Source organism: Naumovozyma dairenensis, chromosome 7 (genome assembly GCF_000227115.2).
Source record: "Naumovozyma dairenensis CBS 421 chromosome 7, complete genome".
Lineage (NCBI taxonomy): Eukaryota > Fungi > Ascomycota > Saccharomycetes > Saccharomycetales > Saccharomycetaceae > Naumovozyma > Naumovozyma dairenensis.
In genome coordinates, this window is record NC_016485.2 from 769647 (window position 1) to 785310 (window position 15664).

Here is a 15664-nt window from a genome sequence, read left to right on the forward strand (position 1 = left end):
TGAAATGTATAGTATTCAGTATCATATTCACTTTACTATTACCAACTATTAAGAAGTAATGAAAATTAAGTATTGTTATTTACTTTATACGAATTAAATTGGGATATGTACAAGATACATCTATGTGTATATGTTCTATATATATGTGGTCTTCTATAGTTTCGAAATTCGGGAATCAAGCGTTCTTATCGCCTTTAATCTTCTTAAATGCGTTACTGATAAATTTTTCTAACCGTCCTAAGGCACTCGGTTCATCTGGATTATTCTTTGTAGGATCTATATATGTATCATTTGATTTTGATGATGTTTCGTCTTTTTTATTATCATTTGTAGTAGTGCCCTCACTGGTTGTACCACCACCACCTGATATGGGATTATGTTCGATAGTCCTTTTTGCCATGGTATCATTAGTGACATCAGCTAAAGCTTCCCATAAACATTTTTCAGCCTGAGATTGAGGAGTCTTCATAATAATCTTATATTGAACTTTCATGTTCCCACGATTATCCTTATTAATCGAACTACGTGGTACACCAAGGTTTGGAATAGAAATAATTTGATCATGTTTAGTTCCAGGGGATACTTTCAATCGAATTTGAGTACCATCTACGGTTGGAATCTTCACAACACCACCTAATATAGCGGTAGTAATTGGTATTTGTTTAGTGAACCAAATATCATACTTATCTCTAATTGAGAAATTAGGATCTTTATTAACACGAACTCTAACTAACAAATCACCTCTCGATAATTTAATCGAATTCATCATAGCTGGATCAATGGATGCACCAGTTTGTGGGTAATTCCCTTGTCCAGGGACCCTTATCACATCCCCATCTTGTAACCCATTAGGTAAATTGACATCAATAGATTTATTATGATTCAATTCAACACCATCACCATGACAAGATGAACAAATATCTTTAGAGTCAATAATGGTACCTTCCCCATGACAATGATTACAAGTAGAAACCATTTGGAACCCGCTTCTGATATGAACCTTCTGACCAGATCCATGACAAGAAGGACAAGTTGTTCTCTTTGCGTTCCTATTTAAACCTGATCCAGAACATTTATTACAAGGATCCATGGAATTGAATTTCAAATTAACATTCTGTACACCAAACACTGCATCTTTAAAATTCAAGTTATGTACAATTTCAATGGGATCACCTTTAAATTCTCTATAAATGTTGGATTGTCTTCTTGCTCTTCCCCCGCCAGTGGCATGCGGTCCATTACCAAATGCAGCTCCAAATAAATCTTCAAAATTTATACCAAAATCAGCAAAGGGATTACCGCTTCCTGAAGAGGTTTGTCCGAATGGGTACCCACCGGGGAACCCACCTGGTCCTCCACCAGGTCCACCAGCGCCGCCTTGTTGAGCATCTTGGAAAGCTGATGGACCGAATGTATCGTATTGTTTCCTTTTATTTTCATCGGAAAGTATCTCATAGGCGTTTTGTAAATCATGAAATTTCTTCTCAGCGTCCGGTTGTTTGTTTATATCAGGATGATATTTTTTGGCTAGTTTGTAATATGCCTTTTTGATTTCTGAGGTACTTGCTGAGTTGTTTACACCTAGAACTGAATATGGATCTTTAATTTCTTGATTTCTTATTGATGATGAATGGAAATGTTTTCTGTGGGTATATGGTCTTATTCGTGTTGATGATGATGATGATGATGATGATGATGAAGTAGAGGGAGTTCCCCTGTCTGCAGTGTTATTAAGAAGCAGTAACGAGAATGATGGCACAATAGATGAAGATGAAGAACTATATGATCTACCTATTATGGTAGATAATAGTTTCATCTTATTAAGATAGGACATATTTCTTCTTTTTCTTCTTCTTCTTCTTCTTGTTTAGCTAATTTTTCTTTCCTCGATGCCTAACTTGATGTTTCCTAAGATATGTATTGACCTCCCTTAATATGAATGGAATTTCTTAGTAATCGGGATAAGCAGGATTAAGATATGGATTAGGTCTGAGGTAAATTAAATAAAGGTATAGATCTTCTATAGATGTAGAATGTTATAGTCAGACTGCTTGTTTTTCCAATGTAAGTCTCAAGTGAATGAATAATGAATCATTTCAACTCATAAGCTTTTTCGTAATTATGTTTTGGAATTTTCCTCGGATTATATGAAAATTTACAGGTATGTTTCCAGAATTTTCCAGAGAGCGAGCAAATGGCTCGGTGCCGAGTTTGAAGAAGGGTGTCAGAAGATTGTGCCAGCAACGGAAAAAACTAGCGTCATAAAATGAGACAAAAAAAATCCGGGATAATTACCATTGTTGTGACAGATTTCTAAGGATGCTCCATGGGGAAAGGTATTCTCTAAAAATTTAGAATAAATGTAGCGTTGGTAGGGTACACTATTTTAGGAAATTCTTCTTGCTTCTCTCTACCTCACTGAGAGCCCATATAAATCGTTGGTGGGAGAACACCACGTAAAGAAAGGTCCCATGAATGTGTCAGCTCCCCTCGGGAAACCCAGACCGCGCATGTCTCCGGCCCCTGCCTTTGTCCCGGTTGTGACGAGGCTCGGCGGCTGTAAATTAGGGGTGTTTTCTGTCCTGTTGAACCCTGAACTCAAACGTATACTATACGTACTACTTTTTTCTGATATATCCGTGGATGCTATAACGTTATCTCATCTCTTTTCCTGATTTGTAGACGAACGTGTCGCAACACTTACGTCAAACCGGACGTCCATTGCATCAGACTATTTCATATGCCTAGTTGAGTACGGGGGGGACAGTGATAGGGTGGATCATTTCAGTTGCAATGATTCGTATAAACCACGAGAGATTTCGTAAGACACCTCTTCCAGGCTCCACTATTCCATCATATTCGATTATTATATTGGAACACAGAAACTCGTATAACGATAACCCACTTACAACCTTACGATAGGGGAAGGTGTCGCTGATACGTTTCATTACGAAGTTTCACCATTGTGTCTGTGATGTCCCGGTTGAGACGGGCCCCTATTAACTACGAAGTTCACCTTTTGAGGGAAAGTCGAGTAGCAAGTCCCTAATCTCCCCTCAGTGATGTTTTGGGCAAAGGGAAACATAGATACAAGCTCGGGACATTGTGACAGCCTTTCTTCGATTCAAGGAGGTTATTGGTTGTTATTTGAAGGGGAAAGAAGAAGGAGATAGAATACACCCTCTCAAAATGCCATAAACAATGCAATCCTTACTACCATTAGCGGTTGCCCCTCCAGAAAGATCAGAAAGTAACTAAATAACTAGATAACTAACTAACTAACAACACGAACAACACTAACAACAGTTGATTAATTTCTTAATTCCGAAATCCAATCAGATCGTTCAATTCTCAAATCTGATTTCAAATCTGTCAAGTCAATTCCCTTTGAGAAAAACATATAAATTGAACCATCGCTTATCACTTCTATACTCTTTCGTCTCTATTTCTTCTTTCCTTCTCAATTTATCTTACCTTTTTTTACTCTTTACATACAAAATAAAACAGCAACAACAAGAAGCAACAACAAAATACTATACTAAAACAATGTCTGACCCAGGTAGAAAAGATTTCTCTCAAAAGATTGGTGAAACTGTCAAACCAGACTCTGAAAAATCCACATGGGAAAAGGGTAAGGAAACAGTAACAGATACCACCGATAAATTAGCAGGAAAGTTACAACCAGAAGAAAATAAAGGTTTAGGTCAAGGTATAAATGACTCAGCTGAATCTGGTAAAGATAAAGCTAACGGTGAATCTGTCGCTGATCAAGCAAAGGATTATTACGAAGGCGCTAAACAAAAATTGAATGACGCGGTAGAATATGTTTCAAAGAGTGTACACGGCGGTGACGCTGACCCAGCAAACAAGTAGTTATTACATTGCAATATATTCTCTATCGTATTTTTTCGCATGAAGCATTAAAATGTTAAAAAAAGAAAAAAATAAATAAGTAATCAACAAAAATTTAAAATGTTTACGTTTTTATAATAATGTTTCTATTTATTATGTATCCCGAAATAATAAATAAGTTCACCTTTTTTCTATACGCTATCTTTTCGAAAACGATATATTCATATAAATGTATAACAACAAATATATTGATGCAGATGGAAAACAGAAAATATTCTATTATCAGTCAATGCTATTGGAATATATGCCATACACTTACGTATATATAATATTATTATAATTTAAACATTGTATCATTTGTATCATTAACAGTACGGGGAATGTTTTTATCGTCATTTTCCTTCAAAGAACAATATTTCTCTAATAATTTTCTCTTACCAATTTGTAAGTCTCTTAAATAATCAGTTTCAAAACCTAATAAACTATCCTTAAATTTCCTTCTCCTCTTACCTCTAATACCAATACCTGAAGCCATGGGAACATCTTCAAATTCATTAAATATTTTAATTAAACCGATTTCTTTCCTTTTAAACCGAACAAGTTTATGAGATTCCAATAAATCATGAATAAATTCATCTTGTTTCTTAAATTTGTCATCGCCATCACCAGCACCAGCAATACCAAGGTTAATTAATTTATTTCGATCGAATTCTATTAATTTATTGATTTTATTCAATTGTAAATTGTTTTTCTCATTTTGTCTTTTCCTAATTATTGCCATAATTTCCTCCTCATCTTCAGGTGTCAATTCAACACCTCCTGTATCAACAATAGTTTTCTTTACATCATTAGTAGCAGTACTAACTACCCTTCTTTTCTTTCTGTTCTTTTTATATTTCCTTGTAGGTTTCTTTCCTTGTGTCTCTTGTGGAATTTTTTCATGACTATCATCAGCAGTATTTGTTTTTATCGATGTATCATTCATAGTATCATCATCCTCATCATTATTATTGGTAAGGAAATGAATACTAGTACTATCCTTAGCATTCTTCTTCTGCATTGCACTGGAAAGTTTTTCAGAATCATCTTTATCGTCAATATTTTTCTGTTTGAGTTTCCTTTTCCTTGTAACAGTTTCCGGTATAGTAACCATAGGCATTGTTGCATTTTGGAAATCAGTCGGTATTACTCTTTCAAATGAGGACGATGATAATGGTTGCGCTTTTTCTTGCTCAGGTTGTTTCAACATCGATTCATCATTTGTTGCATCATCCTCATCCTCATGCACATCCTCATCCTCATCGCCATCCTCATTGTCTTGGTTGTGAACTGATTTCGTTGTTTTCTTCTTCAGGAGTATATTATTTTCAGCTTCAGGTTGAGATTCTCCCCCTTCTTTCTCCCCCTGTTCTTGTTTTTTCTGGTCGTTCAACTTCGAGAGAAACTGAGATCTTTTCAATTGTTGATCCACCCCAAATTGATACTCATCAATAGGATCCGTATCATATTCAAACTTACTACTTTGCAAAGAAATCCTTCCTGGTTTCCCATTCCCGGTAAAATATTTCGTTGATTCCCAAATCTCCTCCTTCGTCAAACTTGTCTCTAAATGTAAATAAATCAACCATAATATTACATTACATCTATCCATTGGATTGAAATATGAACAATCCAAAAGATTGAAAAACGTCGCGTTATCATAATTTTCACAATCAATATATTTCTCAGTTAGTAATTTCATCTTGATTAATTCCACATTATCACAAAGACAAAACAACAAGTTTATAATGTTGAAATGTTCAGTCGGGTACCCACCACCTGGATGTTTAAATCTATATAAATCTTGTAAGAAAATAGGTTGGTTCCCTAGGGGTAAGTTCTTTAAGATGGATTTTAATCTTGGTGTATCTTGTAATGATTTGGGATCAGTGGAATGACATTGTAATGAAGGGACAGAATGGAATGTACGTAATTGAGATGTCATTTCAACGTAGAAATTTATTGTGGTGTTTAATTTACCAATGTTTACTAGTAATGAGAGGATACATGTGGAGAATGCAATTTGTGGGTCTATTAACAATTTGTCACGTAAAATTTTGGAACATTTGGAGGATGTAGCGATGGTTAAGAGGTATAATTGTGAGAATGTTAATTTATCATTGAAGATGAATTTTCTAGCGTCATATAGTTTGTCTGTTACGTTCAATACTTTCTTGTTTGTTGTGTTTGGAATTGGTACTATGGAATTTTTGAAAAATTGTTTGAAAATGTTAGTGAAGAGCAAACGTTCATCTTGTAAGAGTAAAGTAAGGAAATGGAATTGGATATCTTTACGAGTAAAGAATTCACCATCTAATTTTTTCAAATGTCTAGTATATTTGGTTGAATTCTTTAATTTTTTTTCAGTGGTCTTGACCCATGGTTTTATTATTGATGGTTTAAAATTTAAAAGATGAGATGGTGCAGCAGACATTACAGAACTTATACCATCTTCATCGCTTTGGGTAGTTTCACTGTCATTGTCATTATGAGTATTGTTTAGTATATTCCCAACGTTAGAAGTTTTATTTTTATTTGATAAAGCCAACATCTGTGAATGAGAAGATGTTATGGTTGATGATGATGGTTGGCTTATATTGGACGTAGTCTTAACATTCGAAGTGGAGGTTGGGATAGTGATGGGTAGCTTTTCATTTTGATTTGAAGAACTACTTGGTGTCTTTTCAATAGTATCTTGGAAAATATCGTGTATTGGATCATATACTCTTCCACCCATTATTTGTATGATATTGTTCTCGTTGTTAGAGTTTTTTGGTACGAAGAGGCTCTAATCAATCGAATGGAAGCCTGTTGATATGATAGTTTCAGATAGTCAGTAGACTAGTGTATTTGTATTAAAATCTATTTTTGTCTAATACTATTTACAAGGTTAAGACTCTTACAAGATAGATGAAGGTGATACGTATAGTCTATGAATAAGTATAAGCCATTAAGATTAAAGAACGATATAAAGAAAGAATGTAAGACCAAAGAACAAAGAGGTGTTTGATCCGAGTTCCTTTCCTTTCTTTTTCGTTTCGTTTCGTTTCGTTTCGTTTCCACCTTGTCAGGAAAAAAAAGGAAGACCAAGAAAAAGTTTTGTTTTTTGTTTGATGGATGGTTCCATTTTCGCAATACTCTCTCTGTGTCCTCTGTCTTTCTCTTCCTTTCTCTCACTACCTTTTTCCACCTTCCAGATTCTCCATTTTTCAACTAACACGCTTAGCGTATGTGCGTCTATTACTTACTAACTTAAATATTTACGTGTAGTTAACTTAAGTTACGTACGCGCGTAGAAAAATGGTTTTCGCGCGAACAAAACAAAAACACACAGAAGAGAGACACTTATTAGGGAATGGACTCCAGCGCCCACTGAGGGAGAACAAGTCAAATGTTACAGGAATCACAAGAAATTTCACCAGCGAAAACATGCTGTACGTACTGTATCTCAGATGAAGAAATACCCGTCTACCAGGCGGTTTCGTTTTGAATATAAGGCTCCCCTACCCCCCCCCCCCCACCCCACTCCCTTCCAAACATAAGTATCCTCATATTAAGCGTACGCTAGGTAAAGGAAACGCCCACAACACTTACCTCGGCTCATCAGGAATAAAAAGCTCATGTCACAACAGTTTATTTATATCATGCCATGCTTTAATCTCCTAAATGTAAAAGGGATCATGTTTTGATCAGGTGTTCCGTGATTATTCGCTTATCTAAGTACCTAGTCTATCTGAACAAGTTATAAGTAGTAGTAGTTAAACATTACAGATTAGGTGACACAGCAATGCGTTCTATGTAGCGTGTAGTAATCTCATATCTCTTACTTGACCATTTTTTATATATAATCTGCAGCAAAAAAAAAAAAAAGAATGAACGCTTTTCAAATAGAAGGTTCTGCCTGAGGAAAACAGTACAGAAAAATATATATAATAATTAGTCATTTCTTTCTTTTATTGGCAATTGGAAGACTATATAAATACATATATATAAGTAGATATCATATATTGGAATTAGAGTTGGAATTTGAGTCCATGATAATTGACATACTATCAATATTAGTATTTGATTGATTATTACTACTATGGTGATTTATTTCCCCATCTTCTTGTTCTTGGAAAAGTTGTTGTCGTTGAAGTGGTGATGCAGATCTTTCAGGTATATTGAAATCTAACATTTCAATATATGATTCTCCATCCTTTTCAACTGCTGCAACTAATAATGATCCTTTAAAATTAACTGACCAAATTTGATCTGAATCCTTTAGTAAATCTGAATGAACTAAAGAACCTGTCCTTAAATTATAAATATTGAATTGCCCTTCAGATCCACTTACAAGAATATTATCATTCATGAAAAAAGTTGTAATTGCACTCAAATTATTATGATGATAAGAAAATTTTCTTGAGTAATCGTTTGAATCCCAACCTCTTAATGAACCATCTGCAGCAGCACTAACTAAATATTTATCAGATAATCTTAATAATCCAACAAGTGCTGTATGTCCTTGCAATGTCATCATAGGACCATTAATTCTTGTACATGGTGTAGCAGAAATGGTTACTACACTACAAACTCCATTATTCCAAATATTTTCAAGATCCCAAATCTTAATTGTTGAATCCATACTTGCTGAAATACATCGTTTCCTTTGATGATCATATATTGTAGAATATATTCTATCTGTATGACCAATTAAAAGATAAATACATTTCATTTGAGCAATATCCCAAACCATCAAATTATTATCATAAGATCCACTAATAATAATATTCCCATGACCAGATATAGTTCTAACAGATGCCATATGACCTCTTAATACACCAACAAAATAAGGATTTTCCTCAGGAGTATTGAAAATTAATGGTAATTCATCAATGGATCTATTATCTTCACGAACTAATTTCCATACATGTAAAGTATTATCTCTTGAACCAGTAACAATATATTTAATATTTTTATACGTGACAATTTCTAAACATCTAACAGTAGAAGTATGACCTTTAAATACATGTGTACAACAACCACGTTTAATATCCCAAACACGGACTGTCCTATCTGTAGAACCTGATACTATAATACCATCTTCATCATATTTTAATGCCCAAACACCACCTTCATGACCACTTAATTCCTTAAGAAAGATTTTCTTTTTGGAATCATATATTCTTAATTGTCTATCATCTGCCCCAGTTATTACATAATCATCTTCAAATTGTAAACATGTTACTACGCTAGTGGAATGTCCTAATAATGTTGTTCTTTGTGGTTTAAAATTTGGATTATACCAATTTTTCAAAACTTTCAAGTTAGAATAAAATAATTTCTTATAAATTTGTGATGAATTATTTTCATTCGTATTATTATTATCATGATTGTTTAAGAAACTTTCATTTAATAATAAATTTTTCCATAACATTGGTGTATTATTTATGATTTTATTCCAATGAGGACAAACTTGAAGACATTTAAAAATATCTTGATAAGGTAAATTTTTCAAGATTTTAATTGATAATTCAATGGGTAATGATGATATTATATCTCTTTTCAAATTATTATTTAATAATGAGTTCATATCTGATAGTTCTGTTCTGTTTAAATTGGAAATTATTTTGAAAATTAAATTCTTATATTGTATTGGTGTTAGTTGATTTTTAAGATTATTGTATAAATTTTCCGTTAATAAATATTCATCATTATTATTGGTATTTGTGACTAGCATATTGAGGTCTAAAGCATTATTATTATTCGTAGTAGTATTATTATTGTTATTTCTATTTCCATTAGTATCAACAATCATATCACAGTCATCTGATTCAGTGCTTTCATGATGTTGTGTTCGTGGGGTATTCATTCCGGATGTTGCAGTTGGAGATAACGGTAATGCATCTTCTGATAAGGAAGTATAGCCATTGACCGTATTAGTCGTACTAGTGGTAGTATTAGACGCTGTTGTTCCTGTCATAATTGTTACAGTGGTTAGAGAAGCACCTCCATCAGTATTAGTTCTCGTTGTGGGAGTAGTTGCGACTGCAACTCTATTAGCAGTATTAACTAATATATGAGTCAAATGAGTTCTTGAAGTATCTAAAGAGACATTAGGAAGAGTATTATTGTTGATCACAGTATCAGTATCGACATTTAATGAAGTCGGAATGATAGGTATCATCATTTGTGATGGGGTTAAATCTTGCAATTTTACTCTTTTATTAGACATCATATCATCAATATCGTCCTCATCATCATCATCATCATCATTATTATTATTGTTATTGTTCTTGATTTTTTTAGTAATATTTTGATTTGTTCTATAATTTATGATATTATTCGATTGCTGTTCTTGACTATTTGACGGTAAAATAGTTCTAATATCTGAATCTCTACTTCTTTTAAAACTTAAACCCATAATTTCAGAACTATTGGTGGTACTATCATTATTATTATTATTATTATTCTGAAAATGATTCGTTGTTTTTGTTGTTCCATTTGAGTTTTGTGATTCTGCCAAATTTGATGAATTTGATGAAATTGAATGGTCCTGCAATATCGGATGATTATTTGTAGAGAGAATATCTGTTTTCCTAGGTCTTCTTCTTAAACGATAAAGGTAAGGAACTGGTATATCACGAAGAGGGTATTCTGGAGTATTTCTATTCATAGTATCGTACTGAGATGTATAGTGTGTGGTAAATAAACAGCTTGTTTGGGGACTATATAGTACTAGCGTTTGATTCTAGTATAATTATTCTTTTATTATAGGGAGCTATACTGTGTTGTATGGACTTCCTCCTAAGGTCAGTAAATTCTCGAGACGATAGTGTGATATTCTGTGTTTCTTTTACTTATTCCCCGCCGTTTTTTTTTGCTGGACTTGCGGTAACAAAGAATTAAAGGATAATATGGTAAATTAGGATAGTAGGTTTGGCAGTTTTAGATGACTATATCATCTATCAGAAGTACTTGTTCTTTCAAGACTTTTATGACTACTCTTTGTATTTTTTTTCCTCCCATGCCTCTACATGCGTACGTAAAGAAACATTTAATAACGTGAACTAAGCGGTAAGTGGCATATTAGAAAATATTTTCACAAAGCCGGGGTTTCTTCAATTATTAACCAACAACGCCGCAAAGGGAAGGAAAGAAAGAACTAAAGAAGAGAGTGAGATACAAGAAAAGTAGAGGTGAACTCATCAGAATATCTACAGACAGCTGTTTATGGGAATCTTGTGTGCATTTCTCTTAAAAGGTAGGGGGCCTTTCTCAGACTGCAATCCTGCTAGGTACATATTGATGGTACCCGGGAACTTCCTCTCCGCAGCTGCAGGGATCGTAACTATAGATATATAAATAACAAGAGAAAAATGTCTTATATATATATATATATATATATATATATATAGAATTGTTATTTAATTGAAAGTTACATGCATCATTGTCCAACTAGCGAAGGATAGAAAACTTGCAATAATTTGGCATAAGCATTTATTTAGAATGTATGATTTCTTTATCTACTGGATGAAATGAGGACCTAAACTATAAGAACCGTTGTATGAGTGCACTATGACGGGATAAGGGCTGGATAAGAGACGGGATAAGAAACACTTCATGATATGATATATGTGGGGATGTATCCCTCGTGGTCTATGAATCCATCAATGAATCCGTCAAGTACTGGCCGAGTAACTGACTGCGCGCCATGGAAACTATACCTCTCACAACGCAATGAATGAGGAAACAAAATTTTGAGAGAGGCAGAACGCGAAAACGCGTAAAGTTAGCGACTTTACCTCTTCTTTACATTATTACTCGAGATTTCCTGCATATCTATTTATCTTATAGACTACAAGCAACAAAACAAATCGTAGCTCCAAAACGATCTAAAGAATACTCAAGTGAAGGTATCCAACTTTGGACCAAACGCAAAAAAATAATGGGTCGATTGAGTGGATTAGAATTGAATAATTTCAAATCCTATAAAGGCATTACGAAAGTCGGTTTCGGAGATTCCAATTTCACCAGTATCATAGGCCCTAATGGGTCAGGTAAATCAAACATGATGGATGCTATTTCATTCGTATTGGGTGTTAGAAGTAGTCATTTACGTTCCAATATCGTTAAAGATCTGATATATAGAGGTGTTATCAATGATAATGGTGATACAAACGAACATGGGAAAGTTACTTCTGCATACGTTAAGGCATTCTACGAAAAGAATACAGCTGATGATGGCGATAATGATGATGATGATGATGAGAGACCAGTGGAATTAATGAGAGCAATATCTACTAATGGTGATACCACTTATAAGATTAATGGTAAAACTGTTACTTATAAGGAATATTCTGAATTTTTGGAAAGGGAAAATATTTTAATTAAAGCTAAAAATTTCTTGGTTTTCCAAGGTGATGTTGAACAAATTGCATCTCAATCTCCTATGGATTTATCAAAATTATTTGAAGAAGTTTCTGGATCTATACAATATAAGAAGGAATATGATGAATTGAAGGAACAAATTGAGAAATTAAATCAATCTGCTGCGGAATCAATTAGAAATAGAAGAAGAATTCATGGTGAATTGAAAACTTATAAAGAAGGTATCACAAAAGATGAAGAATATAAAAATAATATTGAAAAAAGGAAAAAATATTATATGTATTTAGTCCTGTGGCAATTATATCATTTAGAAAATGAAAAGAAAAAATCTTTAGATAATTTGAAAAATGCAAAATCAGAAATATCACAATTGAAGAATAAAATTACCAATGAAGAAAAAAATTTACAAAGATCAAAAAGTTCCTTCTTAAAGGAAAATTTAAAAGTTAATAAAAAGAGGGAACAACTTAATTATCAGTTAAAGGAAAAGGATAAACTTTTAGAGGATTTGAATTCAATAAAAATTCCTCAACGTGCTGCTTCTAAACGTATTAATAATATAGAAAAGAGAATTGAGTCTATTCAGAAAGATATTGAAAGACAACAAGGTTATATAAACACTTTTGAAAATCAATTAAAAGTGGTCACTAAGGCTAAAGAATCGTTTGAAAGGGAAATTAAAGAATCTGCTCAAAATTCAAATAAATATAGTTTGTCAGATGATGATCTAAAACTTTATGAATCTTTAAATGAAAAATATTTAATGGAAAACGGCTCCGCCATAGAACAACAAATATCATTATTGAATAATGATAAACAAGAAGTTTTAGAGGAAATGGATAGATTAAATAGAAAGATCGATGCATCAAAAAAAAGAATTACAGAGGAACTTCTAATCTCACAGGAACGTATTCAAAATGAAAACATTGAATTAGTGTCTTCATTAAATGAAAAAAATAGTATATTTTCTGAAAAGACACATGAATTAAAAACATTACAAGCAGAAATTGAGTCAAGTAATAACCAAGAGTATGACACTAACTATAAACTTAGAGAAACATTATTGAAATTAGATGATTTGAATGCAAATCAAAGAGAATCAATTAAAGAAAAGAAACTAAGGGAGAATGTAACCATGTTGAAAAGATTTTTTCCAGGTGTTAGAGGTTTAGTTCACGATTTATGTCGTCCCAAAAAGGATAAATACGGTTTAGCAGTTTCAACAATTTTAGGTAAAAACTTCGATTCAATCATTGTAGATAATTTGAATGTGGCTCAAGAATGTATCGCATTTTTCAAAAAACAACGTTCAGGGACTGCTTCATTTATTCCATTAGATACAATTTCTTCCGAGCAACCAACTTTGAATTTGCCTTCGTCTCAAGATTACATTTTAACTATCAATGCTATTGAATACGATCCTGAATATGAAAGAGCGATGCAATATGTTTGTTCAGATTCAATCATTTGTAATTCATTGGATATTGCTAGAGATTTAAAATGGAATAAAGGTGTACGATCTAAATTAGTAACAATAGAGGGTGCTTTGATTCATAAAGCAGGGTTAATGACAGGTGGTATATCTAAAGATAGTAATAATAGGTGGGATAAGGAAGAATATCAAAGTTTAATGACCTTGAAGGATAAATTATTATTACAAGTTGAAGAGATTTCTACCAAATCTCGTCTTTCTTCTACTAGAGCTAGAGATGTCGAGATCGAACTATCAACACTAAATGCTGAAATATCTAGTCTCAGGATGCAACTGTCACAAGTACAAAGATCCCTCGATGAGAATAAAACTGAAATAAATCATCAAAATACCCTATTAGATCAGCAATATAATCCAAAATTAAAGTCACTGAAAGAAAAAGTTGATGAGTTCGACAAATCTTGGAACGAATTAAAATCAAATAAAGAGAAATTACAAAATGAAATATTCAAAGAGTTGACTGATAAAGTTGGATTCACAATAGAGGAATATGAACGCCATTCTGGAGAATTATTAAGGAAACAATCAAAAGAATTACAACAGCTTCAAAAGGAGATATTAAACATTGAGAATAAGCTACAATTCGAAATTGAAAGATTGGAAAATACGCAGAAAAGACTGACATCAGCAGAATCTAATTTAGAAAAGGCACATGAAACATTAAAATCATTGCAGAAAGATGAAAATGAATTAGCTGAACAAGTCAAACAAATAGAGAGCGAAATAAACAGTGCAAGAAACGAACTAGATTCTGTGAATAAAGTTTTTACAGCCCAACAGCTGGATATTAATCGTATGGAAGAATCTCTAGGTGAATTAAACGATAATTCACAAACTTTGAAAAGGAATAGAGATGAAATAAAGGAAGATATAGCAAAAAATGATCTTGAGAGAATCGGTATTCTTAAAAACGCTAAAGTCACTAATATAGACATCCCTGTTATTTCTGAAACTAATCTTTCTGACCTGCCGATTGATAGAATTGACGAAGATACTATATCAGTTTCTAATGAAATTGATGTTGACTACACTGCACTACCTGCCAAATACAAGGAAGAAATGGGATCGGCTACAAAGAATGAATTAGATACAAAAATAAAAAATGTCGAAGATCTCTTAGATGTATTACAACCAAATGCAAGAGCGGCTGACAGATTCACAGAAGCACAAGAAAGGTTTGAAATCATCGACGGTGAAACAGAAAAAATCAAAACCACTGAAAGGAAAGCATTACAACAGTTCTTAAAAATCAAAAAGAAAAGAAAAGAATTGTTTGAAAATGCTTTCGATTTTGTCAGTGAACATTTGGATAATATTTACAGAGAATTAACAAGAAATCCAAACTCCTCTGCTGATCTAGCAGGTGGTAATGCATCTTTGACTCTAGAAGATGAAGATGAACCATTTAATGCCGGTGTTAGATACCACGCTACCCCTCCTTTAAAAAGATTCAAAGATATGGAATATTTGTCCGGTGGTGAGAAAACAGTTGCCGCTTTAGCATTGCTGTTTGCAATCAATGCCTATCAACCAAGTCCATTTTTCGTTTTGGATGAAGTTGACGCTGCTTTGGATATAACTAATGTGGAAAGAATCGCAGCTTATATAAGGAGACATGGTAATCCAAATCTTCAATTTATTGTTATTTCGTTGAAAAATACCATGTTTGAAAAATCAGATGCTCTAGTAGGTGTCTTCAGACAACAACAAGAAAATAGCTCGAAGATTGTGACATTGGATTTAAGAAATTACGCTGATTGAATAAAACCCTATTTTTCCGATATTGTCACCATATCGATGCGTATATTTATTCATTCGTTGTTAAATTGCTATTTATATAAGATACAGCATATTAAGTAATATGAATTTTAAATAGTTCACGCAATATTCCCCGTTATCATTTTATGT

The 15664-nt window shown here is 33.1% G+C and overlaps 5 protein-coding genes across 5 annotated transcripts; 2 read left to right on the forward strand and 3 right to left on the reverse strand.

Annotated features, from left to right (window-relative positions):
* Positions 1 to 175: 175 nt before the first annotated feature.
* On the reverse strand, positions 176 to 1834 carry MDJ1 (Mdj1p; the record flags this gene model as incomplete). Its single annotated transcript, XM_003671300.2, has 1 exon — positions 176 to 1834. The coding sequence occupies one exon, from the start codon at positions 1832 to 1834 to the stop codon at positions 176 to 178; it is 1659 nt and encodes a 552-aa protein (XP_003671348.2).
* Positions 1835 to 3546: 1712 nt separating this feature from the next.
* Positions 3547 to 3873, forward strand: HSP12 (lipid-binding protein HSP12; the record flags this gene model as incomplete). Its single annotated transcript, XM_003671301.2, has 1 exon — positions 3547 to 3873. One exon carries the CDS (start codon positions 3547 to 3549, stop codon positions 3871 to 3873), a length of 327 nt encoding a protein of 108 aa, XP_003671349.2.
* Positions 3874 to 4186: 313 nt separating this feature from the next.
* On the reverse strand, positions 4187 to 6628 carry IES1 (Ies1p; the record flags this gene model as incomplete). The annotated part of the gene is made up of 1 exon (XM_003671302.2): positions 4187 to 6628. One exon carries the CDS (start codon positions 6626 to 6628, stop codon positions 4187 to 4189), a length of 2442 nt encoding a protein of 813 aa, XP_003671350.2.
* A 1263-nt stretch (positions 6629 to 7891) lies between these two features.
* Positions 7892 to 10549, reverse strand: CDC4 (SCF ubiquitin ligase complex subunit CDC4; the record flags this gene model as incomplete). Its single annotated transcript, XM_003671303.2, has 1 exon — positions 7892 to 10549. The coding sequence occupies one exon, from the start codon at positions 10547 to 10549 to the stop codon at positions 7892 to 7894; it is 2658 nt and encodes an 885-aa protein (XP_003671351.2).
* A 1272-nt stretch (positions 10550 to 11821) lies between these two features.
* SMC1 (cohesin subunit SMC1) lies at positions 11822 to 15517 on the forward strand (the record flags this gene model as incomplete). The annotated part of the gene is made up of 1 exon (XM_003671304.2): positions 11822 to 15517. The coding sequence occupies one exon, from the start codon at positions 11822 to 11824 to the stop codon at positions 15515 to 15517; it is 3696 nt and encodes a 1231-aa protein (XP_003671352.2).
* Between the last annotated feature and the right edge of the window lie 147 nt (positions 15518 to 15664).